This window comes from Sturnus vulgaris, chromosome 10 (assembly GCF_052056855.1).
Source record: "Sturnus vulgaris isolate bStuVul1 chromosome 10, bStuVul1.hap1, whole genome shotgun sequence".
Lineage (NCBI taxonomy): Eukaryota > Metazoa > Chordata > Aves > Passeriformes > Sturnidae > Sturnus > Sturnus vulgaris.
Genome location: NC_142252.1, coordinates 13,725,239 through 13,752,601, shown reverse-complemented (window position 1 = coordinate 13,752,601; position 27,363 = coordinate 13,725,239). Strand labels below are relative to the sequence as shown.

Below are 27,363 nucleotides of genomic sequence, written 5' to 3'. Positions count from 1 at the left end.
CAGAAAAACCTACCCAAGGCTTCTCCCACCACCCTAACTACTGCTTTTCTCAATGCCTTTGGGAGGCAAGAATAGCTGTAACCCCTATTTTATGGGTGAGGAACTGAGGCTGAGAAAGAAAGCACAATGGGAGCCATATGTCTAGACTCTTTAAAAACCACTCACGAGCTGTTTGACAAGATTGTGTAATTCAGCCTATATAACAGAGCTAGGAAGCAGGCCTTGGAAGGCCAGAATTGTTATCTAGTTGCTTGTTTGTGAAATTAAATTCCCAGGCTGTTCTTGCTCTTAACACAAATTACTGGGTTCACCTGTATAATGACAGATGCTGCAGATACAGATGCATCATTACTGCATCATACAGGCTGTGTCCACACTTCTTGCTGCCCTTCCCACCTCACCTCCCTCTGCCCCATTCCTCCTTTGCTGTGCAATTCCAGATACATTTCAACATGTTAGTTCATTATATGTTGATGAGGAAAAAGAGATGCAGGTGACTCACTCCTCTCTTGGTGCAGATGGCAACCTGAACTTTGCTATGCTCTTCAGCGAGGTGATGCAGCTTGGGACACTGCTGTGGATGGGAAAGTGACTGAAGCACCGAGACACCAGAAGTCAACATGAAATGGGAGGTTACAATTCGGTGACCATACTAACAGCACAGAAGTTGAACTCAGAGTTATCCAGGTAGGTTTCACATCATTCATTATAAGTCAGGCTGCAAGTTCATTGAGTTAGCATAGAATAAGCTATGGTAGGAAGATAGATCCAATTTTCTGTTTGATTCCAATTCATGCCTCTATATCTTCCTTGGCCTTCTAAGGAGCAATTCCTGCTTCAGGCCAGAGTCAGCCCCCTTAATTGTAGCATTGCTATCTGCAGTCCCTTAGTAGATGTTTATTTGTGCTCTACAGTTGCAGGATATCAGCAGAACCACCAAGCTATAAAGACTATCATTACAAACTGCCATTGCAAGAAGAAATAGAGAAATTCTAATTCAGTTGGGTGTCTGAGCTTTGCCAGGTACTGCAATCTAATTCATACAAGTGGATCTCCTGAGATAATGATGAAGTTAATTGTCATTGCAATGCCATTAGAGAGAATGCCTTGTCTTGATTTAAAAGTTGCAATTGCAAAATGATGGACACCAGTACTTTAAGTACAAAGGTACACTGGTATCTCTGAGCACTTGTTCAGTGTTCTCCTCATCCTACAGACATTGGAGATAAAAAAATGTAATGTGCAGCCAACACACCTGCACTGGCAAAAGCTCCAGCTCTTCACATGGACTTTGCCAAGATCAGTGAGAGGCAGCAATAAAAGTGCTCCTGGGCAGCACTCCACAGACAGCACTTCACCTTCTCAAGGAACCTCTCAAAAGACTGAATCTTGCCCAGTAATTCAGGTCAGGAATAATGATTTTAGCAGTGAATTTGGAGGCAATGTAACCTGTGCCTGGCTCTAAGCAGCACGTGATCATGACAATCAGGTCAGTGCAGCTCAGAGCTGCCATCCCTTCATCCCCTCCACCACCTCTAATCACATCACACTGTCTTCAGAAATTGCAGTTCTCAGTGTTCACCTCTAACCCTTATGTCTTCCTGAAGATTAATAAAACATATATCAGAAGTCAAAGATCCCCTTTCCTGGCTGGCAATGCTGTGCTTGAGGCATCCCAGGACATGGTTGTTTCTCCTGGACTCCAAGGAACAGCTTACCCATGTCTCTAACTAGAAAATATTGATAAGCAAATTCCTCTCTGTCAGCAACTATACTGTAAACCAAAAGTCAGATTTTGTCATGACTGTAAGTCATGTGATTTCCCAGCACAGCCATCTAACAGAGGTGACCTTTCTCATGTTGTGTAACTGATACTAGGAGACAGTACCCAAATATGGGGGAGGGAGAAGACTGAAGTAGCATAAAAGTCTTTGATATTTTTTGATTAAAGAATGTCACTGTGAATATGATATTTATTTGGAAAAAGAAAACCTAAGGGACTGTGAGGTCAGCAGTAATCAGCTTCAGACTACTGCTAAAATGATGGTTTGATTTGCTTGTATTTCCATACTTTTAGCTACTCTACATTCTGTCAGCCTTATAACAACAGTCATCACACACTTTTATGTTTTATATTGAAACAGGCCACAAGTCCCACAAATATCTGAGAGCGTAATTTTGGTTACTGTGGTACCTAACTAAGAGCAAAAGATTTAGATTAAGTTTTTTGGAGATTTACTCACCACTCAGCTTCTCTGAAGTAGTGACAGACTATTCTGAGAGGTAGTGGAATTAAAATAGCCAATGAAAGTGTTTTCTGCATTAAGGTTGGAAGTTAAATGAATTATTCATCTGACAAATTTGGTCTCTCATTGAAAATTTAATGCATTCTTCGACATTCACTAGAACAAAGAGACAGACACTAAATCAGGGTGCCAGTCCTCAGACACTGAAGCTGTATCTGGACTGAACTATCACAGGCTTATGAGGACCAGTCTGCCTGCAGGCACTACCATTAGTATTTCAAACATGAAGTTTCAGCCTTGGATGGAAGTGCAAAGTTCAAATTAAATAAAATTTTCAGAGTGCCACACTGGAGTTCTCTTCAAAACCTCTCTCCAGAGTGCACAGAAAGGTTGCTAACATCAAATCTAACCAATTTCAAGAGCCCTGGAACTTAAGGGTTTCAAACATACTTCACTAGAAGTTCAAGCACATACTAGTTTAGAGTCCCATATTCATAGATGTCTCCCATTTTAAAGACACTCATGTAGCATCCATGGCCCAGTAAAGTGAACACAGATGACACAACAATATCCTGTATGCAGAAACACGTGCATGGCATTTCTATATGCAAATTCAGCAAGTAGCTATCCATAATTGTTTTCCCTCCTATCCACCAGATGTTTGTTTTGTCCTCTGTAGAGGAAGATCAGTCCTGCAGTGTGTCCTTATTTACACAGGAAAAAAAACCCATCTTGTGTCCATGTCGTAGGAGAAAAGGAAATTATGAGGTGAAAAGAAGCAATTAAAAATAGCAATTTTGCAAATATTTCCCTGTGTTCTAAAACACACTTGTGCTTTCCTCTGCTGTTGAGGCCACAAGCAAGCCCAGCAGTAGCAGCAGCAGCAGCAGCAGCAGCAGCAGCAGCATTTCTCTGGTGATCTGTAGTCTCTGGACTACTAAATCAAGGCTGTTAAAGAGGAACAAGTGTGCCTTGCTGTACTAAAAAAATTCCACTGAAGATCCTTAGCAAGAGCCTCCATGAAAAGGCAGCTATGATTTGGCTGTGGTCACAGCAGCTGCAAAAAGCACGAGCACTCCAGGTCTGTGCTGCTGCTCAGTCAGGAGGCAAGATGTCCCTGTCCACAGGAAAAGTTCTGCCAGGAATAAGGGCCAACAGCAGAGGAGGAGGAGATCAGCCTTTGACAGTATTGCTCTCCAAGAAGGGACACAGTCATCATAAGGGAAATATTTAGCTGTTACAAGTATGCAGCACCTCCTTAGCTTCCAATTATTCCCTGCAACCTTCTGCCAGGAATGTGTGCAAATAGCCAAAAAAAGGTGTTCACCAGCTTTCCACCATGTATCAGTCACCACATCCCAAGGCACCCAGGTGAAATCTTCATAATTGTCCCCCCAGGTGCCGGCCTGACTCACTGACCTCTTCGAAAAGGAGCAGAAGTGAAAGCAAAAGCAACAGAGGGGATTCCAGTGCTTAGAGTTTAAACATTAATCTGAATTCTGCTCTCCTGCCGCTAAGGCTGTATTTCAGCAGCAGGCATTACCACACATTTACCAAGAACTGATACTTTTATAATGTCAGTATCTAAATATAAGTATCTAAATATAAAATAAAATATAAAGGTATCTAAATATAAAATAAAATATAAAGGTATCTAAATATAAACCACATGCTTGGTCTGCAATGCTACTGCTGCTGTCACTGTATCACATGCAGTAACGTGTTAGTTTTGTGAGGGAGTTCACAGAAGGACAATGAATTTTGTCTTCAAGAAAAATGTTACTGTATCTAAAAGAAGGATGCCAAGAATGCAGAGAGCATCTAGCTTTCCCCTTCAAGTGGACTTTTCTCTGAACTGGGAACCTATGAAAACTTTAGAGACACTTCTAGGAATTAATATGAAATATTTCTAGTTTGTGCCAAGTTATGTGGCCTTCTGACATTTGCCATTAGGTAAACTACTGTATATAGGAAGGTATTTACTCTATTTGCTTATGTCAAATTTGTCAAAAACAGAAGATAAAATTGCTTTGAGTCAAATAAATGTTTTGTTCAAGTTGAAATATTGTTTGGTTGAATTTGTTGTTGTTGTTGGGTTTTTTGGTGGGTTTTTTATTTGTTTTTTTTTGTTTGTTTGTTTTATTTGGTTGGTTGGTTGGTTTTTGCTATGATTTCTTTATTTTCTTAGTGATTTTTAGATTCAGGCTAGATTATGTTCAGACTCTACTCTGGTACAGCTATGTTGACTTAAAACAATTAATGATTTCTTCTGATTTGCTCTCTGTTTCCCAAGCTGCTTCTTAAATCTAAAAAACAAAGAAAATTTTCACATTATTTCCTGCCCAATTCCTGGCTTTTTGTGGCAGTACAATAGAGCTTTAGCATAAAATGGCGGGGAAATACAGTTTCCAATGATAAAGAGCTTCTCAGCCCCACCCCATAAAACATGGGCTAGCTCCAACTGTGACAAACAAACTCTGAAGTCAACTCAGAAGGCACAGCTCCCCTGCACACCTCCAAAGAAGAAGTGTTCCTCTTGGTCCAAAGCCCTTCTGATTGACTATCTTGTTGTTTTATCCAGCTGGGGACCAAGATTGCAAAATGCAGTGAAGAGAAAGGCAGATTAACTTCAGTGGGCTAAGAGAGTGTGTGCAGGTAGAAGCTGCATTTTTTTTTGAGGAGGTAACACTTGCAGTAATGTGCAGTGTTGCTGCATTTATGTATGGCAAATACAGCACAGCAAAGTGAGTAAAATTCTCCATCAAAGGTTAACAGATGGAGGATATGATCTAATGAATGAATTGCATCTGCAATTATGGAGAAACCAGAGACTAAACTTCAGATGGTTCAACTTAAGAGCATGCCGCAGAATTAAAAAAATTATTTGGAGACCTAGCTGGCTCCACATGTTTTATTTCAGGCCTTAGGTCCTTGAGGTTAATAGCCTCTTCAATGTTTTCTTTTGGCACTGGCAAAGCTGATGCCTGGAGGCAGCCCAGCTGAGCAAGACCTGTTCTAGTCAAGCAAGCTCATACCTCAAGGGACAGTGTGTCCTTGAAGACCATAGGATGAGATCATAATTTTTAATTAATACATTCCATTCTACATTTTTTTCATTGATATCCTGAACAAATACCTCCCGCCAAAAACCAATATTAAATATGAAATCATTCTGCTTTGCAGGTCAACAATTTTTTACCCACGTATCACTTGCTAAAAACTAAGAGAGAAAACAGATTTCCTGGTAGCAGTGAGCTAGCAAGAGAGCTCTTTTTGTTCCCCTCATGGGAAGAGCACAATTGTGCTGAGAGTGGACACTTCCAGAAAGCTTTGGCAGTTCGCAGCTCCTTTCAGCTCTGGAAGCCAAGTATTGCCAGAAGGGTTAAAACCTCCAAAAAAACCCAAGACAAGGAGTAGAAGTATCTGAAACTCCATGAGGAATCCCAGGAATGCCTGTGCTCAGCAGCCTCTGTCAGGAGTAAATTCTACTTATTTTCTCAAATGACATCTTCCCAGAGGAATGCTGCTATTGCAATTAGCTACTTTTTGTCTGGAGCATCTCCCACCCTTAGGGATTGCATAATGCAGTTCAACAGAGGGATGCAGCAATGGAATGTTTCAACCACAAATACTTTACCGATATTCAGCGAGGTGTTTGATTTACAACTGGTGGCCGTTTGTGTAGGGGTAAGGGGACAGAGGAAACATCACTGTGGCTTTATGTTACTGCAGCAGATTTTGTGCTTCCAGTTAATTTAGATGTAAGCAAGAGCTTACATCTTCCTAGCATTGATGCTCTCCTAGAATGGGAGAGCAGCAATTAAGTCACTGGGTCCTTTTAAGGTCAAATGCAACTGTCCTGGACATGTGTCCACTGCAGTTTCCTTCAGAGTGAGTCCTCACTGCTGTCAAAAGTTGGATTGCTATGGCCTCCCATATTTCCTTCTATGGTTACTGCCACAGAGTCTGAGAAGAAGGTTTCATTCAGAGGTGGCCAGGCTGAGTCCTGCTCCAACATGTGCTGCAGCCTCTTGTAGTGGCTCTTTGAGTGGTAGTGAAAAGTCTTTTTCAGAAGCAGCCACAGGGGTCTGTTCTCAATTACAGCTTCCTGTAAAGGTAAAAGCAAAAAGGTTTAAGAGGACAGCAGTTTACTCTTCATCCAGAGTACACACATGGGGCAAAGAGTGGAGACCCAGGTCTCCCACCTGCCCTGCTCATGCTCATCCCTTGAACAGTCTTTTATTGACCACATTTCATACCAGCTCCACCAGAGCTCTCCACCAGAGAACTGTGACCAGCTCTTCCTGAGAGTCTTCAGGATCTGAGCAGAAAACACCACAGACTTCCCATATTTTTCTAGCCTGGGGCAGGGCTTGATAGATTGCACTCACTAGAGGAAAGGAAAGGTGCCCAGGCCTTGCATTCCCTTATTATTCAAGCGGAGGGTTTTAAGAAAAGGGAGCAAGGGTGAGGTAGCACCAATTACTCCTATTTTACTAGATATTCCTAAACTGGGCTGAGGAGGAGGGAGAAAGAGCAAGATTTGACCACTTTGCCTCTCCAATTAGTGCTGACCAACACATCCAGTGATTTACACTCACCTCAACAAAGAAGGACACAGCAAGTGTGACTGCAAGCATTCCCACCATGGAGATTCGCCATGTGGTAGGGGTGCAAACAAGCTGGAGAAAAAGAAAAAGCTATTCAGCAATGTGTCCACAGCAAACACTGGTGGTACTTGTGCAATAGAACACAGAATCATTTCGGCTGGGAAAAACCCTAAAGATCATTAAGCCCGACCATAAACCTGGGACTACCAAGTCCACCATGTCCCTGTGCCACAACTACACTTTTAAATACTTCTAGGGATGATGGCTCAACCACTTCCCTACAGTAACCCTTCCCTTCCAGCCTGTAACCTTTTCAGTTAAAAATTTTATCTTAATCTCCAGTCTAAACTTTCCTTGGCACAACCTGAGGCCAATTCCTCTCTATCACTTGTTATATTGGAGAAAAAAAGTGGCACCCACCTTGCTACAACCTCCTGTTAGGTAACTGTAGACAGAATTAAGGTCTCCCTTGAGCCTCCTTTTCCCAAGACTAAACAAACATAGCTCCCTTAGCCACTTCTTAGATGACTTGTGCTCCAGATCTTCAGCAGCTTTGTGTCATAAAAAGTCAGACTCCCAAACTGGCTTGCCCTGCTGATGAGCTAATACTGCTATTTGTCTTGAGGAATTACTGATAAAGATGCTTTAAAATCTATTATACAGTAGAGAAAACAGAGAAAACCCTTCTTTAGGTCTGCAAGAGGAAATTTTTTTTACTTTCTAATATTGAAAAATAGTTCAAGCTGAGTATTTTAGCCCCAAATCCAGTTCCAGCTTCCCAGAGATGGGATTGGCTTTCTGGCTGTAGCTCAACTGCTTTTGGAGATGCAGCTCAGATCCACAATTCGGATCAGCAGTTTCTCCAGGGCTAGGCTATTGCAGAGGTTTTTATTGCTACTCCCTCCTTTTCTCTTCTCAGCAGTTCCAGTGAATTCCCTCCAGACTGCTTGGGCTGGGAGTTTTGCAGTTCTCCCCAAAAGCATTTTATCCCCTTGCAGCTGCAGTGCTGAAAAATGTTCTGTGCCAGCACAGTCCACAGCAGGACGATGACCTGCTTTAAAGTGCCATCTCGCGGCGGGTTCTCTAACGGGGTCTGCCCGCTGAGCCGGGCTCTGCAAATAGTTACAGACAACGGTGAGGCAACTTTAGGTCGGCATTTAAAATCGAGATCCGGACCCTTTGACTCCCCTTCTCTTTCCACATTTCTTAAATTCCATTTCTAAACTGTCTTGCTAACTGATGTGCAAACATACAGGACTGGAAGCTGCATTGTGTTTAGCATTTGTGACTCAAAGCTACTGCTCTGATTGCAAATGTACAGAAAAAAACAGCAGTGTGGTGCTTTTCTTGTTTTGTTCCTGTAAATCCTACAGCAAGACTGTGAGAGTGTCACAGTAGAGGAGGTTAACATCTCCCAGCCTCAACATACCACTTGTCATGTCCACTGACAACGCCCATCCTTCAGCTAATGTAGATCTTATCCTTCCCTCACATTTCCCTTGGGATGGATTTGCACAATACAACCCCCAGCTTGCATTCTGCCAGACTACATAAGTCAAGCCTTATCGGTATTTATCAATCAAGGATCGAGATAGATCCTTTCTTGCCATGGCAGCCCCACTAGCCTTTCTCTACAACTGTTCTAAACTCAAATCCTGCTTTGGGGAACTGCAGGCTCTCTAAAATTTAAATGGGGAGCCTTAAAAATGAGAGACTGGAACTGAGAGCTGCTCTGAGTGCTAACTGGCAGATTTTGGCAAGAGGAGCTTTGTACAGCATAGCACAGCTTGAGAAACACGAGAACATGATGATTTGTTTTAGAACTCACAGAGCCCAGCCCTGTTCTGCTCCTGGCTTCACAAGCCACCAACATACCACACATAAGCTTAGTGATGTTATCTTCTGTTGCTTGGACAATATGCTGAAACAATCAAAATTACAGGTGTAGCTGTCCCTCTGAATGCACAGGTACTAGTTTGGAGTCACCATATTTCCAGACGTTTCTACAATCCCATCATATAAAATCCACCTCTTTAAAAATGATTTGTCTTTAGAGGTGCCATGCCTCCCTGCAAAAGTCTGTGCATTTTGTTAAAACAATCTCGGTGTGCTTATAATGGATTGGCAGTTGAGAGAAAATCCTCTTTGGAGCAACACTCACATCCATCTTGGAGTAGAGATCATCAATGTCAGCAAACATCAAGAAGAGGCAAATGCCCAGCTGCCCTATGAGCACTAGCATGAACACATCTGAAAGGATAAGAGCAAATAAAGAAACCCACAGGTTTATGAGCAATCTCAGCTGCTTGCCTTTACTGTAGAAGGCTGTAATAACTTTCTGTGTTACACAGTCATCAAAAGAATCCATGAGATAGAAAGAAATTTTCAGCAAGTGAAAATTGGACAGAGTAAAACCCCAGCTTTACTCAATCAAGTACCTATATACCTTCAAATTTCAGTGATGTCAAGACTTTGCTCTTGATCAGGATCTAAAGAATCTAAGTAATGGAGAACCTATTACCTTCTCCATTTGTAGGCAAATGTTCCAATGATGAGTATATTCATTTTCTCCAGCTGGCATGCACCAAACTTCATCCTCCACCCACTCATTTGTGTTTTGCCTCATTCTGGGATGACCCACTTTACTGCTCTCTACAAGGAATTCCCTCCTCACTTATACTATAAAAAAATATATCAAAGCCATGAAACCTACAGCATTATTTTAACTCTTCAGTTAAAAAAAAAAAAAAAAAAAAAAAAAAAAGAGGGATTTGTCCCAAAGAGAAAAAGAACACTTCTTCCATGACTCACTGCATCTTCTGGAACTGTCACAAACATATGTGCTCATGTTCCCTTCACATGACAGGCTTGCTCCTGATTTTTGGCTGACAAAATTTTGGTCAAGTTTAATTTTTCCCTACCAAAGTGACCTCCTGAGTTGATATATAAAATTTCCTCTCTCCCCATACTTACAGTTGGTGTAGATGGGTTGCCTGAAAGGCTTTCCCTTAGAAAACACCAGTGCTACAATGAGGCAATTGACGGTACTCAGCAGCCACACTGTGGTGTTTTCATAGCTCTTGAAGCCATTGTCTGTTTGCTCATGGGCTCCATCTCTCACCCCATGGAGAGCCAGGCTGGAGGATAAATTCCTCTCATGGCTGGTCACTGGCAGGCAGGCACTGAAAAAGAGTGTCACACTGCTCAGGGGATGATCATTGTCCTGGTTATTTCCCCCAGCTTCCACTATTAACTATCAGGAATCCTCCCTCATGGCCATGATATAGGATATTGGCAATGCCCTCAAGCTCACCATTGGCTGAACTTGCTGAACTTGTTAGTACTTGAGCTCAAACCTGGCCTCTCCTGCAATCAAATCCTCCTCTTTGTGCTCAGCAGAAGAATTCTCAGCACATGAACTGTGTGTGGTGGGTTGCTGGGAGCTTAAGGACCTCAGACAACACTGGTTAAAGTGTTTGCACCCTGTGGGCAGCACAGGGTCTGCTGATCATCAGACCTGCAGTTAAACTGATCAATAGCTTCACACAGACCTGCCCCACTAGGTCAACCCTGTGGTACCCAGAGTCCCAGGAAGGGATCCTACCTGTGTATATCAGTTTTGGAATACCAAGGCTGCTCCTGGACCACCACAAACCCGAAGATCTGCATGCTGAGGCTGAAGAGGATGTTAAGCACAACAGAGAGCAGCAATGGGGGTGAGATGAGCTGGCTTGGAGGCCTGTAGGGGACCAGCTTTGGATAGGCACCTGTGAAACTCACTGAAATATGCACAGATGTGTTTACTGGTGTGTTCGAAATACAAGCAGTGATGCTGTGTAATACTGACTGTATCAATGACACTTTTGTAGTCTGTAATATTCTTAAAAACAATACAAAGATTGTATCAAGTATAAAACACAGACTTATTTTCTTATAAAATCATATTGACACAGAAGAGATTAACTAATGTCATCTGACTATCGTGAGGCATTTTTGAAAAAGAAAATGTTGGCTTTTTATTTTGTTTGGCTACTGTCAGGCCCAAGAACATGAAGCTATGCTTATGCTCTCCTGTTCTCTTTCTGTCACTTGTCAGCTGTAGCTTGGGATTTTTTGCTGCCCATGTTCTGTTCATCCTCCTGCACTAAGCACCTAGTGGCTGGTTATTTGAGCTGGACAAGGACAGTATTACCTGACATAACAGGTTTTCCTCTGTTCTTAGGTTTAACAAAGTTATCCAGACTTTGAGTAAAAGACCTATGCACAAAGCTTTGATGCAATTCCAGATAAACTACTTAGAGCAATGTAGCTTTTGGCACCCAGTGTTGTTGTGGCTGACCTTTTCAGGCTCGATTTCATCAGTGTCTTTTCCTGTTGTCTGTGTTCCAGCAAGGATGGAACATACCAGGAAGTGGTTTTACCATATGCTTTTCATGGCCCTGTCCTTGCCATTCCTGCATCTAAAACTCTTCTTGCATTTATTTTGTCTCAATAACATTGTCTTTCTCCCTCAGCACTGGTTTCCCCTCTTATTCTTGGCTTACAGCTCCCTGCTCTGTAGTGTCTTGACATCTGTAATTTCTTTCTTCTCCATTTTCACCTCTCTTTTCTTTTGGGGCTCTGGCCTACATAGCTTCAAATGTGAGAGCTGGACTGAAAAAAGTTAATCCCTATGTTTTCATTTGGGCATGGAGTCAGGTATCTTCTTAATCTGCCTTCCTAAGTCAATAGGAAATTGCCCAAATAGACTTTCCACTGCACCTTGGTCCTAAAACCAGCACCCCAGGTAGTAACAACCTACACACTCTGCAAATGCAGCACTAAGTACTTCCCATCTTCAGGGCTTTTTTCAAAAAAGACCCCTCTTCTACTAACACAAACATCCTGTATTCTACATAGAGGACTTTTACTCTGCAGGAAACTTGGCCTCCATTTTCTTCCTTTCTATATGTAGAGTTATGCATTTCTAAGGAGGAGAAAAATATATGAGATCATTCTCTCATTAATACGTAGGATGACTAAGAGGCTTACTTGTCACACCAATTACGGTGGTAATAGCCAGATCTTGGAACAAAAATTGGTAATTCCCAAAGGAGTTTAGTTGCTGAAAAGAGGAAAAAAAAGGAAAAAAATCACAAATCAGATATTTGCCATGGGCATGTTCATATTGTCTCCAGAAAGCTGTACTATATCCATGGAGCTACTGCTCTGCTGTTTGCTCTGAAATGCTAATCTGAAGATAAGGAGACCACACATTTCACCACCCTGCCAATAGGTTCCTCACCATTGGGCCTGCAGTGAATATTCTCATTTTGCATATTGTTCAGACTAACTACACTTTCAGTTCACTCCAGGCAATAAAAGAGAAGAATATTTGAAGAGACTTCTTTCTCACTACTGGGTTACTTCTGAACACAAAGCCCTCCTCTCCATCTGGGAAAAAGCCATGCAAAAGTGGTTTAAGGCACTCCAGGGGATTTGCTTACTGTCAAGTTAATTCATGCTTTAAATGCTGAATAAATTGTAACAGCATATGCTTACACCAGATTCTTCCTTTTCAGAGACATATGCCCTCATCCAAAACACCATTCAGTATCTCAGCTTTCTTTTTGCCCAGCTTGGATCTTGAGCCTTCTGGCTGAAGTTAATGGGAAGAATCTTGCCAGTTTTCTGCTGAGGGTACAGGAGGACCATATGATCACACCACAGAAGTTTGCAGCTCAGGTAAAGCTCTATCTCCCAGTTTCATGTGGCTTTTATGCCCTGTTTCTCCTACAAGGAAATAGTAGCTTATCCAGTTCCAGGCAATGTGTTCCCAATACATACCCAGTAAAGCAGGAGAACACCAAGATACTGAATTGTGCTGTACAGTGCCATGTACTTGAACATGCAAAAGGAAGTGACAAGAGCAGCACGGCCTTCCCTGTGTGAAGACATAAATAAAGTACAACAATTAGGTGATGGGTCTGCTCCTGGTGCCAGTTCTCTCAAAAGGCTGTTGAAAAACAAGGCGTGTGTCACAAGCAGAGAGGCCTCTACCAGTACCTTGCTGGGAGGTGAAATAAATAAAATCTGACCTAAATGAAAATAAAATCTTCACTTGCAGATATCTTGTTCAATGAAATGGGCTTGATTCCAGTCACCTGTGTTCTGTAGACTACAATTTACCCCAGCAACTTTTTCTGCTGACATTAATAGTGTAGGTAACAAGTCTGTATGAGGAAAATCTTCCAAAGCCAAGCAGCTGCCCAGTGAGTTCAGAACTAACAAGTCCTCTCCTCCTACAGTGAACATACAATATCCAATCAGGATAATGCTCTCTCCCTGGCTACTCAAATGCCCCAGTAAGCAAAATCAGGATCCTGCCATAATACATGCCATGTTTTACTAGCATAGGGTATCAGAGGACCTAAAATTCATGTACAGTTTGGCTGGTGGACATTTGATTCAGCTTTGTGGAGCATTGTTCATTTTGTTATTTCTTTTGCATTTAAAATACTTTTGATGACATAAAGCTCTACTGTAAATGTCCTCCTCCTGTGATAATTAATGTATCTTAAAGGAATTTCAGATAGGGACTAGGCAAGTGGCAATTTCAAGGTTAAAGACATTTATTTTTCTCTAGATATGCATGTTGTGACTCGATGGGAACACCCAAGCCTAATGTTTGAGAAGAGCGGGAACTTTCTTCTATACGAAATAGGAAAGAAAACCCCATGGTTACCTGATTAGCTCTGGAACACAGGCTATGCTGGGAGTTCGGGATGTGAAAGGTGAAGCCACAGACGCCTCCTGCTCCGACAGGGATATCCCTGCATGTGCCACTTTCAAAGCCTGAAAGTCACATTCCTTCTCAGTGCTCACCAGCAAGACACAGCAGCTTACATGTCAGCCAAGCAGTGAGCCCTTTTACAGGATGTGTTCTGTCACAGCAGTCCCTCTTCACTCCCTGGGTGTGCTCCACCCTGAGCGTTCCTCCAGCGAGATGCCAAGTCCAGGGAAGGAATAGGGATGAGAGCATGGGAAAGTTCATTTTCCACAGACCCCACAGTCATCCACTACCAGCTGCAGAAGAAAGGTTTGGCTCTGTCTCCTTTTTAGTACTTGTTTGCTCCCACACTTTATGCAGCTACTCTAGGTTCTCTGATTCCCCCAGGAGAATCTTCTGGTGGTTTTTGCAAAGAAAATGAAGCAATCTTTCAGATCAAAAACTGCAAAAATCTCTGCCTAGGACAGCTCTTGCATGGTAAGGATCCAGTGGGATCAGGTATAAATCACTAGTGATTTATAGTGATAGTACAGCTGCTCTGTGAATAAGTGGTACACTCCCATATCCAGCATGTGCTCGGTTTGGAATATTCTACTGGCATTGCATTAATTTCTCATTTTTAAAATATACTGTAAAAAAGTTACACTTACCCCACAGTCATTGGCTCCATCTCCACACATGCCCACGAAGTAACTAAAAAATAAAGTGATAAGGCAAGTGAGGAATCAGAGCCTGCTCCATGCAAGTCATTTATGCAAGTCATGCAAGATTTATCTTAAAAGCCTTTCTGGAAAGTTAAAGCCTGTCTGGCCAGACAGCAGTTTAGGTGTTCACAACTGCACACACCTAGTTGATAATCTGAAATGTCCTAAAGCTCACCTTGCTCTAGGACAAAGCCTGGGGTTAACTAGGTGAAGAAAGGGTGAGGGTCTTCAAAAGACTAGGAAAACAGCTGAACAACAGGCAGCAACATGCTTGTGACTCAAGAATATATATATATCCTTATATATATATATATATATAGATATATAGATACATAGATATTTCTATATATATATCACTGTGACTGTGAACAATCCAGACTACCCTGCCACATTTTCTAGCCCATTACATTGAGCCAGCAGCAGCACAGTAAAAAGACAGCAAGCTCAGAGAAGCTGCAGTGCTGGGAGAGATTCTTAAAAATCTTGGGGAGACAAGTGTCAATCCTTCAGGCCCAGAGAAAAGTAAAAAGGATGATATGAACAAACAAAAGCCAGGACCATGGAAGTATTTGATCTTTGACAGGTTGCCAAACCAACATGTAGTTCAGTGTCTCTATTTAAACAGACTCTTGGAATTTAATTGCCAACTTGCATATGTGTGGAAGTTTCAGTTTTGTGCAGTTCCATGAAACTCTATGCTAGACAAAAGCTAGTTCTCACTAGAGTCTTTTCAAGCCTGGAAATTCAACAAACACTTTCAAATTCATTAGGAACTTACTCCAGTTTTTGAAACTCTTCTACAAGGCTGGATTTATGACTAGGAGACATTCTAGCAAAAACTGTTCCATTCAGCAAGAGCTATAAGGAGAAAAATAGGAAATTATTTTTAAAACATTTGAAGTAAGTGGTTTCAGCAATAATCTGAATTAAAATCACCAAATATCACATCTGTAAACAACTGATTCTACACTCTGAAGCACAAAAGGCTGATGTTCAAGGATAAAGGGGATCTTAATCAATATTTTGAAAAAGTAGTAATGACAATAAGGACAAGAGGCCTGGTATGCCATTTGAGTTACCTAATGAACACAGATTGCCGGGAAGGGAGTTATAAGAAGAGAATTCATGAGATTATCCTGTCCATGGAACACACAAGCTATGCTAAATTGCACCATGTGTAATATCACATTTTCATCTGCTCTCCAAAACAGGTCAGAGTCAGTGCTGTGCAAGGGGTAGGAATATGGGTACTGATGTTTAAAATCATGTCCTCACACTTTAAGGCATGCCTGCTCCTCTCATGTGCAGAGAAAAACATAGGGATTTTAAGATCCTTCCTTATATAATATCATCAGAGATTCATACAGTCTATAAGTATTTCAGGGTTATAATTGCTCCCAGAAGGTGTCCTGATACAGGTCTCTTCAGCTTATTGTACTGGACAATTCATATCTCCTGAATGGCAAGGCTACTCCAGTTAAATAATCCAGATCTTACCTTTGGAAGTAAGTGCCTGAAATGCTGTGCTACAATTTGGTAAGATTTTCCACTCATGGCAAAATGATACTGGCCTGATCCCAATGCCATCTTGATTCTTGGCTCACTCTGACTGTCATCCTCCTATAAAATAAGACAGAATGAGTGCTCTGCCCAGGCCCTCAAAAGCTACTCTGCATTTATACAGACATTACTACAGACAAAGTAAAGGACACACCATGAGGAAGGTACTTTTGAAGGCTCTGGGAGACTTGGATTCCAGGCCCATTGCCTTTGCTTGGATTTGTAAAGGGATTGAGGCATATAACACCAATAATTTCAGTGTTAAGTGGGTGTTTGTTACATGAGTTCTATCAAATGGATTGTTGCATTTGGTAGAATTCGTGCAACAGTGCCAATCTGGTGGGCTGCACTGGAAATGAGAGGGACTAGAGACAGCAGATGGGCACCACATCTAAGGAAGTCTTTGTGCAGGGAAGCACAGGGCAGAAGTTGCTCAGGCTGAGGAGCCACTCAACAGCCCTGCAGATATTCCCTACCATCTGCCTGACTCTCTACTGCCCAGAGAAGGGTCAGCACCTTCAGAATAACTATTCAGAGAGGAAGTAACCAGTCTTCATCTCAGCTTCTCTGTGGAGATGAAATAAATTTCTTAGCCTGGCTGGCCTATGATTCACTGTGTAGATGCAATTTCTCAACAGTGGATCTGTTTTAATTCTAAAAGTATGGGAAAGTGCTAACACTCTACCTGCTTGAACAGGGCTGGTTTGTTCAATCAGCTCCACAGATTTTAAGTCCACATCTATACCATCAAATTTCTCTTGAAGGGAAAGGAAGCATTTAAGCTGGCATCAGCTAAGCATGAGGGTTAGAGACAAATCTTTCTGGAATTTCTGCAAATCTGGTCTCAAACCCAGCTGGGCAGTTAGTAAAAATGTGTTCACAGGATAATATACCAGGAAGTAAGTTCAAGGGGAACACATTTTTATAAAGATCTCCTCTTCATAAACACTCTTCTAGCACACACTCTGAAGGTGAATTGCAGTTCTGTTATACTAGCATAATCCCACTCCTTATTTAAAGCATTCCACCTTAGTTTGTTTTCCTGCTGCACAAAATCTGCTTCTGATATGCTCACCAGGCTTCTGCAATCTTCAGTTTTGTTTTCTTCTAGGGATTTCCAGGTTATAGATGCCGAAAAAGATCCAGGCATTTTATTTGCTTCCACAAGAATCACTTTGTGTGTTGGAGCAATCATGCCAGCATTTTTGGCAACTGTTATAGCTGTCTGAATGTTGTCCCCTACAAAAACCAAAGGAAGTGTTATCTAAAAATTTCTGCAGTGAGGAATTGTTTATTCATTAACCTGAATTCTGAGTTTTCAAATATATCCAGAAGAATCAGTAAGATTTCAGTGTCTGTGCATAAGAAAGTTTTTGATAAAGACTAAAAATTTGCAGATAAGGTTTGTCTCAATCATTAAACATATTTTCATTTGAAAAAGAAACATTTTGATCTGGACATGAAGTATTTTCATATTCAGCTTGAAGAAATCCATATGGGGAATGTGCTCCTAGATTATCTGTTTTAGACAAAAAAAAAAAAAAAGAGGTTCAGTGCTAAGTTGCTGCTGGTATCCCTGATTCCCATTGATTGATTTTGGTGTATGTGGGATGAAAGGGATGAGACCCAAGTCTCAATGGAGACAATGGAAAAACTTGGGGTTATTTTATCCAGACCCTGGTTTGGATTTGGATAGAATAGCCCTTCAAGGAAAAAAAAAAAAAAAGGATAGACAGGCACTGGTAGGCATCAGTTACAGATGTCAAAAGGTTTGGAGATTTGTCCTGATCACGCATGTTCCACGTCTTCTCATTTCAGGAGACCCTAGAAAAAAGGGATTTTACGTGACATGCCTTTAGTAGAATCACACACAGCCTGGTGAAGTTGCCAGGGACAACATGGTTCACCTTGTCATTACTAAAACACAGATGCTTCTTGGATAAAATATCCGTGCCTTCCTACCAGTTGGTGTTGACAATTTTTCACTTAAACATTGGTGGAGTCACTGTCTGGGCCAGTGACCACAAAAATAATCCACTTTTTTAGATACCTGTGACCATAACACTCCTGATGTGGGCAGCACTGAGCTCTTCCAGAACAGGCTTTGTCTCCCTCTTCAATCGATTCTCCATTATCAGCAGACCCAGGAATGTCAGATCAGATTCTACCTCCTCCCTAACAGTAAAAAAGAGACAGACAGATTTAATTATTTATTTTACCTTTATCACCATTGGATTTAGTGATAGCCAGTTATAACTATCAACCATCCCACCTCACTCAAAAGAATTGAAATAATTTGTCTATTTTCTGCAGTCCTGGAATGTCTGTCTTTTGTGTTGCTATTTCAATACCAGCAGTGCTAATTCAGTACCAGAACCCTGAATTTCCTGCAGGACTCCCAGACTGTGCTGGTCTTGTTTGGAAAGTTCCTACATACTAGACTTTCTCATTTGAGGACTGTACAGCAAGGAAACACACCTTAGTTAATGTCTAACTCAAGAGTCTGCTCCTCTTGACAGTTGGACCTAAGCAAACAGCCTGGGGCAACTCCAATCCTGCTTTCCCCTACATTTTTCTTTTCTCCTGTGCTATTGCTTTTTTACAGTTGAATACATGCAGCTGAGAACAGAATTTAATAGACACCCCATCCCTGAGTCATGAGTCAGAGGTCTCTCAGGGACACAGGTTGAGTCTGTGGAATCTGAAGAGAGAAAAGCTTACAAGCACTTATTTTAGACATCAAGGAGATGCCAAACACTTGCATGGCAGTCAGAGTGGCTGAGTCAGGTGGTGCCTGAATGGTCACTGCTTTCACAGCAGATCTTGTGTTTGACCAGCAGTGTTTGACCAGCAGCTTTCTCCTTTCTCCTGGCAGCATGAACATCACACATGCTGTAACTGCATACACAACTGCAAAATCTGGGCCATTTCACACACATTTGCTGGTTGAGTTGGATAGGTCTGTTATGACACCTGTCACAAGAGTTATGTAACTACTTGCACTCTGCCTCAGTGTCATCAGCCATTTCAGCAAAGCAAAAAACCCTGTGAACACGCAGGGTTCAACAAGTGAGCCTCACCTGGGTTAGGACCTGCAGCTAGTAGAGAGAGAGGACAGCACATCTCAGTAACTGCAGATATTTCAGAAGTGGTGTTTCTGGAGTATCACAGGCGAAAGGGATTTGGAAAAAACTATATGGATTCATGTGTAAGTGTTCTTTTGTGAGGCTTGTAAAAAATAATACCATGAGCATAATAGAAGAGTTTGCTGACTTCTTTAGAAACTAAACAGGGATAAAGCTAGAAAGCTAAATGATTGGACCAACACAACAGAAGAAAATACTTTGCTGACTTTGACTGGGCTGGAGAACAGTAATGGGGGTTATCTGCTGCCTTTGCTTAATCAAAGAGTGTGGATAACAAAAAACTTTTGAAAAGACTTCTGTTCAACTGAAAGCATGGGTAAATCTGCAAGGAGACTAGTGTAAATGATGGAATGAATGGGGGGGGCATGTGCTAGTCTTCAGAGTGTAATAAGATTGTGCTTCCTATGTTAATCCAGAGTTGAGAAAATCAAGAAATGTGCAAGGATTCTGTTCATGTGTTACAGGAGTGCCCTCTATCTGTTCCCAGACATATATCCAGATTTAAATCAGATTCTATCTGGCCTGAATGTAACAAAACTCTGTATTATGACCCTGCTCTTGGCAGGGGTGATGTGGTGATGGTGCTTTGTGAGGCGCCCCTGGCCCATGGCTGAACATGGCCAAAGCAGTGTTTTTTATGGCTTACCTTGTTAGAGCAGCAGGCAGCTTCCCTCCCTGCAGAGATTTACAGGCCAGCCCAATGACCCGAAAACCCTGTGCTGTGTAGAGCAGGAGCTTGCTCTCAAAGTTTGATGGGACTGTGCAAAAGAGGAAAAGACAGTTTATCATAGCATTTAACTGCTTTCTAATAAAAGGAAGCCTTGGAGCAGGGAAGGTTTATGTCCCAGAAGGCCTGTAGACCTAGAGTCTACCAATAGGCCAAACATATCAAAGAAAGGAGCTGAACTTAATTTTGTTCAATAAGAAAATCTTTGCCTTTCCTTCACCATTTTGAGCTTTGGTCCTAAACTGCAAAGATTTACCTTCTTCCAGAGTGTCATGAAGGATCTGTGCTTCTCTAGATGCCCTCCCAAGGTTCAGAGAAAAAACAACAACTTTTTTGAGGGGGGCAGACCTGTACGCAACTTTTCCAAATACCTATTCTGCCAGAGACTGTACATCTTGTATAGGAGTTGGTAGTTACTTTTATCTCTTATCTCTCCCAAAATCCTTCTTTGTTGAGGTCTATGTGAGAGCTTAACCTTAGACTTAGAATACAACAGAGACACTTTTCAGGCTTTAGTATAAAGTCTTAGACAGAAATCTCATTTGGGCCTTCCATTTCATTACACCATCCAAAGTCACTTATACATATCTGTTCTAGGATGCATTTATAAATGTTTGTTACCTGTTTCTGCTCTACACAGCATGGCTACTATTTCAGGAGCCCCTTTTATGAAGGCCTGTGGATCCCCACCAATTTCCTGGGCAATGACAGACATTCTTTGCAAGGCTGAGGAAAATGGGAACTGATGTAAAATGGCAATTCCTTCCACTGGGGCCTAGGAGAAAAGCAAGTGGATTACACACTCTAGCAAGGATTTTAAACTCAGACCAAAGGATTTTAGGTCTGTCCTTTGGGCCACAGTAAGAAGCTAACCATGCATAATGGGATAATTTGTCACACTTAGAAATGACTGGTACATGAAGATGAGATTAAATTTGTGCAGAAATGTTTAGCTTAAGCAGTAGGAAAAGTTCATTGACAATTTTAGTAGACTACTCAATGTGATTTACTGAAAGGAATTTGCTAGTCCTGTTTCTTTAGTAAGACTCTGTAGGTCTCTTACTGGTCTTGCAAAGGGGAAATGGTTGTCAGAGAGTCCCACCAGTGTATGTCCCCAGTGAGGGTCTGACATCAGCCACCAGACTCCACTGCATTCCCCACTCAGCTGACTTCAGACTGACTCTCAAGCCATGAGGACAGGCAAATCCCTGAGCTGGACAATCTCTAATCCAGCATCCCCCTGTTTCTGGTGTGAGCAGCAAGCTCCCCCAGGCATCCGTAATGAGAGAGAGCAAGGCAATCTCTCTGCAGGGAGTACAGGAAAGACAAAGTGGGGAAGAGCTCTCTTGGACAAGGACATCCAAGCTTTCCTAGACTAAAGTGTAACCCTTACACTGACAGTCTAACTTGATCATGGATGTGAATCTTGCAAATAACTTACAGTGGTGGCTTTAAGTCCAGGTCTGACAACTGTGGCATGTATGGATCCTTGGCCTTCAATCTGGTGAATGCTGGAATCATCTATCACCTGTGTATTGAAAGACAAAAATATTTCAGACTGCAATACCAATATAGCTGAGAGGAACCTCAAGGATTCATTTACAGGTTTTTCTTGTCTCTAAACAAGGTATCTTATTCATTCCTGGGAGGGCTCTGTCTGTTGTCAAACTAAACACTTCCAGTAATGGAAAATCCACTGTGTCTCTTAGCAATCGAGTAGAAAGTCTCACCAGGTTCACTAAGACACTGCTGTACCCTAGCACAGCAAATAGACTATGTCCTCTCACTGACAATAAATCTTTTATTCATTACAACACACTAAATGAAGAAAAATCTTTAGATATAACATAGACTGAATGAGGAAATAATACACAAGAATTTGTGTTGATGTAGAAATCTCTGCTCTTGAAGTATTCCATAAATCATCTGGATATTTTTTATCATCACAACATGATTGTGAGGAACAAAAATATTTTTTTTGTCAAAAGAAACTCAGTTATTCCTGTTTCACAGGAATTTTTTAGCAGAATTCCTGAATTTTTCATAATTTTGATAGGTGTCTGGATAGACCTGAGATGGCAAGGTGATCTCCCCACTGTTTGCATAACAACAAATCACAGCTTTACCCAGTTAGTGGCCTCGAACATTTTTACATCCAGTGGGTCTCCTTGGATCTTGCCCTTCCAAACAATTAATGAATGACAAACTGCCAGTGCTTTGAACAATGGGCCCCAAGGCAGGCTGTGGTCTGCAGGAAAACTGTGAATATCCTGAAAGCTAAAGCAAAAAAGAACATAAAGGTTACTCTCAGAGTATACCAAACAACATAAGACTAACAGAAAAATATCCTAAACTGGGGCCAGTAAAAGTCCCATCCTAAGCCCAGACCACACACATGTTCTGGGGACTTGTCCTCCCCCAGGAGCTGCTTTTCATGCACCTATTAAGGCTGGGGTAAACATGCTCAAACCAGGTGTGTTATGCCTAGTTAGGGAGTCCTGTGATATGGAGAGACGAACAGATTATTATAAAATATCTTTCTTGAAGCTTATGCAAAGATTCTTTGAGTTCTGAAGCTGACATAAGTTTGAGCAACTTTGTGTATGCACATTTCTGGAAATGCAAATGGGCAAAATCAAGGCCACTGAAAGAACAGAGTGTCAATCTTGTAAGTAACAGTGACTTCCTGTCATAAAGGGTTGGGGTGAAATGCAGCTTTGAGATCTAACCCAGCCTGTCTACTGAACACTGTCTGCCCAGACATGCTGTGCCAAATGCTGGCAACAGTGGGTGCATCTTTTCATGTGGAACAGGACCCCTGGGATAAGGCAAACAATTAATTTCCCAGAGGATATAGAAATAAAATTTAAAATTGAAACATGGGGAACTTCAAACTGCTTAACTGTTTAACAATAATTGTTTTACAGATTTGGTCCTTTGTCTAGTGGAAGCATCCAATCACTACCCCCACCAAATTTAGATGCCATTGGTGTGTCAAGGAGCCTTACCAGCTTCTTTCAGAGGGCAGCAAACCCCAAAGATCCAGGCCATCTTCTGTTAAGGTGCCAGTCTAAGTTAAAATGTACATTTAAATTACTTCCCACATGAGAGCTTCAATAGGAATAAAAAACAAGACTTATTTTAAGAAGTTACTGTCCAAAAATACGAGCATGGTGCAGAGCAAAAGGGCTACCAGACAATTCATAGATTCCAAGAAAAACGAGAATTTCCCACAGCTTCTGTTCAGACAACAAGAACTTAAGTACACAGCACTGGTCATTGAGTTTCTAAAATACAATGGAAATGCTCAATCAAACCTCAGCCTCCCACCCCCAGCATGGCTCCCATTACCAGTGAGGGCATAACCACCACTTAGCCATTACTTTGTCAAAGCAGACAAGGTTAAGCTGTCCACATATGTTGATCCTCTGTGGGCTGATGCAAAAGATGCCCTTTTTCTTCAACCTCTGCTGGGTATAAATGATTCCTGTTGTCAAGGCAGCTGGCAGAGCTGGTGGGACAGCAATAGTGATAACATCCAAAGCCTTCTTCACCACTTCTCCTATCTCCTCCTGAGATAATAACAAGGACAGTTATCAGGAAAAGAGTTGCAAGGAGTGCTGCTTGCACTGAGTGTAGCCCTCTTCATCCCTCCTCCCCTCCACTGCAGCTGCTCCAGGCTGTACTGTTTCCTGCCTGTGGTCCATTATGTATTCATCTCCCTAAGAAATTAATAGGCTTAATTTAACCAGAGGTTTAAAGCCTCATCACTGCTAAAGAGCAGCCTCCAGGCCTTCATCCATTCTCCATGCAAACAAACCTGCCAGGCAGAGTTCATGGCCTCCTCCAAAACACATGTGTTCAAACATGCCAGCTAGATCATTACACCCTCAGTCAAACCCATTTTCCCATGACACAGCACACAGGAATCTGCTACTTATGTGGGCATTCATCCAAATGCCTACAGGCACAGCTCTGGACTCATGTTAAGGTGACAGGTGAGACATATGGGATGGTGCTGAAAATGAGGGCAGAATGTATGAGCTAATGATTTCTTCCGACCTTATGTTCTAGGAGTTGTGAAAGAAAATTGCTTTTACTTGCAGGAAGATATATGGAAGTAACAGTTGCATTTGTAAAAGCAATCTGTGATTTGGGAGCTTAGAGATTAGTGTAAAACTGACTGCCAGGATGCTGAGTGTGGTCACTGTTATTCTGGGCAGTTGATACGAATGCTAAAGAATGGAATGCTTTTCAAATCGGGGTCCCAGGACTGAGACACTGAAAACTAAAGCAAGTCTGCGATTCAGAAACACTTAGAAACCATCACAGTGATCTACTATTACTACATCTGAGCTTGGGACTTTGACCACAAATCATGCTGCAGCATTTGATGTGCCAAATTTCCATCACGTTCTGGTTCTCCCTTCATTGATACTGTCTCAGACCACAGAACACACCAGTTTGATAATATTTTCTATTATTACCTATTATTCTATATGAGTACCTATATTATGTTAGAATAAAGTATTTACTGCTCACCTTTAGATAAACCCTCACAGAAGAGAAAGAATTTAGTACATCTTAAAAGTTTGACAAGACAATTTCAGCGATTGAGATAACATCAGCATGTATTTTACATATTACAATGAGGAAGTTAAATTAAATTTTAAAAGGGAAAAAAGGAGAAGCTGCAAAGCAGACACAAGAATATGTTCTTAAACACACTTCCTTTGATATCCTAAGGGGACATAAATTCTGTGCCAAATGATTGTAGATTATTCCCCAGGAGAAAAATTCTTCAAAAAATTACCAACCTTGCAACTTATTACTTGGAATTTACATGTATGTATAGTTATCATGGCATGAAATGATTTCTTGAAAGGTTTTGAAGAAGTTCTAAATCAATTAGACTTTAACATTTGCAGAACTACTATTTAGAGTGTATAACTCTTCTCACATTGATCTTATTGCATGAAAATGAGTGAACTGTTTTGAAAGGGTTTCAGGTGAACCATTTCTCCTGCATTTAGTAACTCACCCCATTAAGTGCAAATACACACACGGTGTAGATCATTCCAATGGCAGCAAATGCTACAAGGCACATCAGGAACCGCAGGGCATCTCTGTACAGCTTGAAGTTCATAGGTTTAGGGTAGAGAATGGACCTCACCAGATCCCCCTTGGCTGTGTTGAAACCTGGAAAGACAAATCAAAATCATTCCAAGGGGAAAATATTTCAAAAAATTCTCTGCAAAGAATGGAGGGTTTCAAAATTATTCATAATTTCTACAACTTGTGAAAGAAGGCCCAGGTGTTTAATTTCTGTGTATGTGACCTTATCTGCAGAATATAGAAAATAGTTATTTTTGTCTTAGGGGGAAGGATTTTTTATCACTATCTTAGAAGGAAAGCAAAATTCTTCTTCATAATTATATGCCGGCAGTTTTTGTAGAAGATATGCCAAGCAAAAAGAAACAATGCATAATAACTTAGCCCAGCCCAGGAAAATGATTCTCCATCTGTCTGTTGTAAATATGGATTAGTGCCTTTAACTTAATGTGATTTGATACATTGTCAGACTGTTCCAGTGAGAAAAAATCATGGAAGGAAAAGTGAACTCAAGTGTTGACTGACCAGTCCGCAGCACCACAGCTTTCACTACTCCTCTGTCATCTGCCTTGGTCTGGATGACCTCTGTTCCACAGAAGAGGACATGTTTTCTGTAATCCTCTGCACAGTACACTCTCCAGGGCTTGAAATTATCAGTTCGTGGTAGGTGGGTCTTTGTTACAGGAATACTTTCTCCTAGGGAAGATTAGCTCACATGAGGAAAACCGCAGTACACTAAATAACAGCCTGCTGACTTTCAAATAAATACCTAGACAAAGAGGCAGTAAGTCAAAGGTATTTACTAGACAAACCAGTTTACAGAAATTTTACTTCTATATTTTGACATCTTCAGAGTGAATAGAGCCTAAAGCTTAGCAAACAGACAGTCAGAGAAGAGTTTTCCTTTGTATCAGCACAGCAGCTTCATGTAAGTCTGAGAACTGAAAGCAGTCCAAGGACTCCAAACTCTGGCTGTTGATGTAGAGACTTGAAAAGAGGCCTGAACGGGTGTTGCATGACTGCCTTTGAATGATCACAAGCTGTTTACCTAATTTGAACCCTATGTGCAGGTCACTACACACTCCCTCAAGCAGATAGGAATATGATATTCCCTATTTTCCTTCTCTAATAAAAAGAAGGGCCTTTAGCTCAGTGCTTGACGGGTGACAAATACCCTATATATGTCAAAGCAGACACTAACGTGAAGAAGAAATATTTTGTGACAGCCGAAGTTTTCTAAATTAAAGATATTTCTGGAATTTCTCATTTATTTGAAATTTCATAACTGTCAGTTTCAGTTTGATTCAGACCAAGACCAAATTTAAAGACAAAAAATAGAACTGTGACCTCCTATTGCACCAAAAATTCTGCTTTCCAGTGACTCTCCCACTTGGTGTGTCCTCCACTGCTATCACAGCAATATGAGGCTGTGTCTGGAGGGCTAGACAGACACTCCACAGGCTGGAAATGCTGCTGTGATGAGACACCCAGTGAATGACAGAAACCCCTGCAGCCAGAGGAGACTATGGGCCCTCTGTAGGAACAACTTTGCTTCATATTCATTTTCTTCTCCTGTCCTGTCCTGCAAACTCCTCTTCACTGTCCACTCTTTCCCTTCTAATCAGATCACCTTTTCCTAAATGCTGCACCCCAGGAAGGTAGAAAAGGATAAATTGCCCTTCCTAAAGTCTGTATTGCCTGTTTAGACAATTAACAACAATTCAATCTCTATTATAACAAACCAAAAGAATCCCCTTCTCAGTCAGCTATGGACTGTCTCACAGAAAGGGATGTGCATGATAGCACAGTCTGTGCTGTGTCACTGGCTGAAGCCATAGGGCAATGATGGTGTTCAGGTGGCAAGCCTGGGAGGGAGGAGCTGTACCTGTCAGCATGCTTTCGTTTACAGTACATTGCCCACTGACCAGGATGGCATCACAAGGCAAAAGGGTTTTGCCCTCTTTCAAAATCAGCATATCTCCAGGAACAAGATGGTGTGATTCCAGGTCTTGGAAACCTGAAAGTGACAAGTAATACAAACTTTGTGCTTCATATATTTCTCTGTAGCAAGAGGAAAAAAATACAAGGAACTACTTGCTGAATAGAATTCTTTATAATGGCTGATAAACGAAGGACCACAGTAGGACCTAAGTATACAACCTCCAATATTGAAGAAACGCCTAGGCATCAGTTCCAACTGTAGAATTCCTCCTTATCTATCCAGGAACCCAACCAATGGTTACTGTTCCAATGCACGGACCTCACTGAGGTGTGCTCTAGATACCTTGACAATGAACAGACTTTGCATGGAGCAATTAGGTGGACTCACAGCCATTTAGTGGGTATGTTGTTGGCTATGTCGGCACTGCTTTAAGAAAAATTACTTCGTTTTCCTGACAACTTTCTGCTAAGGCCGCACTCAATTATTAGTATGTTTGATGTACCACAACATATTTCTAAGTCAAATTAATTCTATGTGCAGAAGTGAG

General features: G+C 41.5%; 1 protein-coding gene across 1 annotated transcript in view; it reads right to left on the bottom strand.

Annotated features, from left to right (window-relative positions):
* Window positions 1–5,379: 5,379 nt before the first annotated feature.
* ATP13A4 (ATPase 13A4) overlaps window positions 5,380–27,363 on the bottom strand; it is a 37,183-nt gene continuing 15,199 nt past the window's right edge. The window contains exons 9-30 of the mRNA XM_014888843.2: window positions 26,760–26,891; window positions 25,400–25,570; window positions 24,804–24,961; window positions 23,146–23,334; window positions 22,771–22,832; window positions 21,889–22,039; window positions 21,204–21,290; window positions 20,384–20,537; window positions 19,682–19,793; window positions 17,940–18,064; window positions 16,965–17,128; window positions 15,827–15,949; window positions 15,108–15,187; window positions 14,276–14,318; window positions 13,581–13,690; window positions 12,683–12,779; window positions 11,888–11,960; window positions 10,461–10,635; window positions 9,830–10,038; window positions 9,018–9,106; window positions 6,848–6,928; window positions 5,380–6,354 (exon numbers count right to left, since the gene is read on the bottom strand). Of these exons, the coding sequence (XP_014744329.2) occupies window positions 6,133–6,354; window positions 6,848–6,928; window positions 9,018–9,106; window positions 9,830–10,038; window positions 10,461–10,635; window positions 11,888–11,960; window positions 12,683–12,779; window positions 13,581–13,690; window positions 14,276–14,318; window positions 15,108–15,187; window positions 15,827–15,949; window positions 16,965–17,128; window positions 17,940–18,064; window positions 19,682–19,793; window positions 20,384–20,537; window positions 21,204–21,290; window positions 21,889–22,039; window positions 22,771–22,832; window positions 23,146–23,334; window positions 24,804–24,961; window positions 25,400–25,570; window positions 26,760–26,891 (2,807 nt within the window). The 3' untranslated portion in view covers window positions 5,380–6,132. The remainder of the gene's footprint in view (window positions 6,355–6,847; window positions 6,929–9,017; window positions 9,107–9,829; window positions 10,039–10,460; window positions 10,636–11,887; window positions 11,961–12,682; window positions 12,780–13,580; window positions 13,691–14,275; window positions 14,319–15,107; window positions 15,188–15,826; window positions 15,950–16,964; window positions 17,129–17,939; window positions 18,065–19,681; window positions 19,794–20,383; window positions 20,538–21,203; window positions 21,291–21,888; window positions 22,040–22,770; window positions 22,833–23,145; window positions 23,335–24,803; window positions 24,962–25,399; window positions 25,571–26,759; window positions 26,892–27,363) is intronic.